Source organism: Propithecus coquereli, unplaced genomic scaffold (genome assembly GCF_000956105.1).
Source record: "Propithecus coquereli isolate 6110/MARCELLA unplaced genomic scaffold, Pcoq_1.0 Scaffold689, whole genome shotgun sequence".
NCBI classification, from domain to species: Eukaryota; Metazoa; Chordata; class Mammalia; order Primates; family Indriidae; genus Propithecus; species Propithecus coquereli.
Window position 1 is genome coordinate 395,597 of NW_012152940.1, and position 4,290 is coordinate 399,886.

Below are 4,290 nucleotides of genomic sequence, written 5' to 3' on the forward strand. Positions count from 1 at the left end.
CTCGCTCTTGGTCAGGCTGGTCTCGAACTCCTGACCTTGAGTGATCCACCCGCCTCGGCCTCCCAGAGTGCTAGGATTACAGGCGTGAGCCACCGCGCCCGGCCTGTGAATGTTGTTTTAAAATTGGAATGACTGGCTCTCTCCCTCTGCTCTGTGCACGGCTTAGAGCTGATCAAGGAGGTGTTGTCACTGGACGAGCAAATCCACGACCTGGCCCTGGAGCTCTACACACAGAGGTCGCTTCTGGTGATGGGGCGAGGCTACAACTACGCCACGTGCCTGGAAGGAGCCCTGGTGAGCCCCCCTGCCCAGCCCCCACCTCCCTGGGCCCACCGTGCAGCCCTTGGGCAACACGAGGGCAGGCACAGCGGGGAGGAGGGCTCCTCGGCACTCGCTGAGCCCGCACGAACCATCGGTTCCTGCCCAGGTTTCTAGCCCTGGGGACGCAGAGATGGGTGAGGCAGGTGCCTCCCCCCAGGGGGCTCCCAATCTACTGGGGAGAAAGGGGAAGGGCGTCCTGGGGTGAGCTCCTCGAGGTGTCCGGCCAGTGCCAGGCTGCTTGGAGCAGCTCACGCACGCTTCCTGAACGCCTTGGGCTGGCAATTACCGCGCACGTTCCGCCCAGCAGGACACTAAGCCTCCAGGTGAAGTATGTCGCTCGAGTCACAGAGAGGAACGGAATGTGGCCTTTGCTTCTGTCCACTACCACAAGTGTGGGAGGATCTTGGCAGACCGGAGGTGCAGGGTGGAGGTCTCCGCAGAATTTTCTTGTTACTCCTCAGACTCGCAAGAGGAGTTTGAGATCCTGCAGGAATGAGCTTCGAAGGCCCTGCGCATTTTAAAAACTGGCGATGGGCTGTTTGTCCCTCCTGCAGTAAAGATCCAGGCCTGCTAAGAGAAAGCTGATGGAGCGGGGCAAGGTGCCAGGCCCACAAGGCTGCCAAGAGGATGGGCACATGGCGATGCAGGGTCACTGTCAGCTCGCAGTTTGTGGATCAAAACCTCTGCCCAGGGAGCAGGGAGACAGTGTTCCGGGCAAGGTGGCATCGAGCACCAGACAGGGGCGTTATCCATTGCCCAGCTTTGCTCCGTCCTCTCCCCATGGAGGTGTCTGTTCCCTCCCCACGAACCCCGTTTGAAAGACGATGCCAGTTGCTAGTGGTTCACAAGAAGCACCGAGAGCTGATTTCAGGCTATCTTGGTCGAGAGCGCAAGCCTGACCTCAGGGAGCTCCAGCCCCCGCACCCAGCTCATGCAGATTCTGAGGAAGGCAGGGCCGACACCCTGCTCCTCGGGTGCAGGAGAAGCAAGGCCTGGGCGGTGCATCGTCAGCCCCCAGGTAGGTTGGCCGCCCGGACGGAGAGTCCAGCCACAGTGGCTGAGTGTGCTGGCGAAAGATGCGTATTCAACTGCGCCTCTCAGTGAGTCTGTGGGGAAAGAGGGAAGCGTTTGGGCTCCTGCTGGCACAAGTTAGTGGCCCCTCTGTGGTCACCTGGAGGCTGGCGCCCCAGTGGTCCGCAGCCTCCAGAGTGGAGCCACACTCCTTACAGCACTTCCCTGACCCAAATAAATAGTCCTGGGGAGTCGAGAGATGTTCTCTTCGACACTCACCATTTCAATGGTGTAGATTTAATGGCGACTAAATAGAAATAGATCTACCTAAGCGCAGGAAAAAATTCAAATAACACCCCAGTGTGTGCAGTTTTGCTCCATAGGTCAGTCTGAGCAACCCTTTAGAAATTACTAGTGGTCTGAAATTAGGGGAATGCTTAGTCACATAACTGACCGAAGGTATGTCTAAGAAGAATACAATGCCATCGTGACACGTGCTAATCGCAGAGGCGAAGAGGGCCATGTAGGCTGACTGCAACTTGGCCATCCAGAGGGGTGGCTGATCCGGGGACACAGGCTGTGTGCTGGGCTTCGTGCATGCCCTGGGCAGCAGCCAGACCGCTCCCCTGGCCCTTGCCAGGCATCCTCAGTGCTGTGAGCCGCGCTGTGGCATGCATCCTCTGCCTTCCAGGTCACACCTCCCCGGCTGCCCTTCTTCCCCTCTGGCTGGTCAGCTCCAGCCCCAGCCCCGTCTGCCTAGTGTACCTCTCATCCCACTTCCTGTTTCCCCAGAAAATTAAAGAGATCACCTACATGCACTCGGAAGGCATCCTGGCTGGGGAGCTGAAGCACGGGCCTCTGGCACTGATCGACAAGCAGATGCCCGTCATCATGGTCATCATGAAGGACCCTTGCTTTGCCAAATGCCAGAATGCCTTGCAGCAGGTCACGGCCCGCCAGGTGAGGGCTCTCCGCTGGGCTAGGGCCACCTCCCTCCCGTTCTCCTGGGCCCCCTTGTGAGTGGTGCACACCGCTGGGAAGGAGCCGGTTGGCCTGCAGCCATGCCCACAGGGACCCAGCCTGCTGGGCTGGAGGCAGCGGGGGCGCTCCTGCCCGAGGGCCTGGGCAGCGCCTCCCCGCTGCTGCTCACTGCGTGGAGCCGGGGCGGGTCCCACGGGGGCAGGTTCAGTCCTCCACGACCCTGCCCTCACTTCTGACCAACCAGCTACAAATTCCAGAGTCCCAGCTCTCCCCTCAGCTCCCTAATTCTCTAGAATGACTCACAGAACTCAGAAAACGCTATACTTGCTACTACAGTTTTATTATAAAAGATGCAAATCGTGACCAGCCCCAAAGAAAAGACCGATAGGGTGAGGGCCCCAGATGTGAAGCTTCTGTGTCCTCAGGAAGTGCATCCGTGTGCATCGCCAAAGAGCTCACCGGAGCTGCTGGCTTCAGTGTCCAGAGTTTTTACTGGGGTCTTGTTACGTAGGCACAATTGATCAGATCACTGGCCATGTGACTGAGCTCAGTCTCCAGCCCCTCTTGCCCCCTGGAGGTTGGGAGGTCAGGCTGACAGCACGTGGCTCAGAGCCCCGACCCTCGAATCACGTGGTTGGTCGTTCTGGCACGGTTAGCCGCGATCCTGAAGCCATGACGAGTCACCTGATTAGCATAAAGTAAGGTGAAGTCCAAGGAGCCCCCCCAGGAATAACAAAAGACACTTCTATCACCTGGAAAAACCAAGGTTTAGCGGCTCCCTCCCAGGAACCAGGAACAAAGTCCAGCCAAATTTTTATACAGTGACAGCTGCCCTGAGGAAGGAGGGCAGAACCCCCACAGATCCATCCTGGGGGCTCATGACGTTACAGGGGGTGAAATCCACCAAGGGGCTCCGTCTAGCTGCTGCCACAGCTGGCTCGGCACACTGGCCAGAGAGATGGCGTAAAGCACAATCGCATCGTTTCCCTGCTTGAAACCCTCCCCAGCTCCCCATCAAACCACGATGACCCCCAACCCTGTAACACCTGACCCCTTCCTCCCGTCTCACTGAGTTCCGGGCCCTCCAGCTTTCCTTCTGTTTCCCACTCACGTACAACTCATTCCTGCCTCTGAGCCTTTGCACTGGCTGTTCCCTCTGCCTGGAATGTTCCTCCCACAGATCTGCAGAGGTTGGCCCTCACCGCTCAGGTCTCAATCCAAATGTCTCCTTTTTTGAGAGGCCTTCCCAGACCTCACCCATGTCTCCCAGTCACATTACCGCGCTGCCTTTGCGGCATTTCCCTGAACTTCACCTGTACCTACTGAGTTGCTTGTTTAGGTTTTTGTTGCCACCACTAGATGAGGAGCCCCATTAGAGTCAGGAGCGGGTCTGCGCTGCCTCTGCGCACTGAAGCCACCCAGCAAATGGGTGCTGAGTGACGCGGCAGGGTGGCAGTCCCCTTAGCAGGGGAAGAAACACACCAAAAAGCATCAAATGCCGTGCTCCGTACTAACCACCTTGCCCGTAATTCCAGCAAAAACAAGACGACTGCTACCGTAGAAGTAACGTTGATTCCAGGTGCTCTGCCGCGTGAGGGTTGCTGCTGTCCCAGACGGTCTGCTTTATAGCCACGTCTCTCTACTTCAGGGTCGCCCGATCGTACTGTGCTCCCAGGACGACACGGAGAGCTCCAAGTTCGCGTACAGAGCGATCTCGCTGCCCCGCACTGTGGACTGCCTCCAGGGCGTCCTGAGCGTGATCCCGCTGCAGCTCCTCTCCTTCCACCTGGCCGTTCTGCGCGGATACGACGTACGTCTGAGTGGCCCCAGCACAGCCAAGAGGCAGACACAGCCCCGCGGTTCCTTCGTGTTCTCCGGCTTACTTATTTGGAGTAAATGGTCACGAGAGAAATAATTTCATTCAAAGAAACTTTCCTTTTAAAGCAGCTTACACCCCCTGAAAACAAGCTGGAAACC

At 57.8% G+C, this 4,290-nt stretch overlaps 1 protein-coding gene across 1 annotated transcript in view; it reads left to right on the plus strand.

The window, feature by feature from the left end:
* GFPT2 (glutamine-fructose-6-phosphate transaminase 2) overlaps window positions 1-4,290 on the plus strand; it is a 28,056-nt gene that overhangs the window by 21,432 nt on the left and 2,334 nt on the right. The window contains exons 13-15 of the mRNA XM_012660885.1: window positions 149-294; window positions 2,125-2,292; window positions 3,962-4,123. Coding sequence (XP_012516339.1) covers window positions 149-294; window positions 2,125-2,292; window positions 3,962-4,123 — 476 coding nt within the window. The remainder of the gene's footprint in view (window positions 1-148; window positions 295-2,124; window positions 2,293-3,961; window positions 4,124-4,290) is intronic.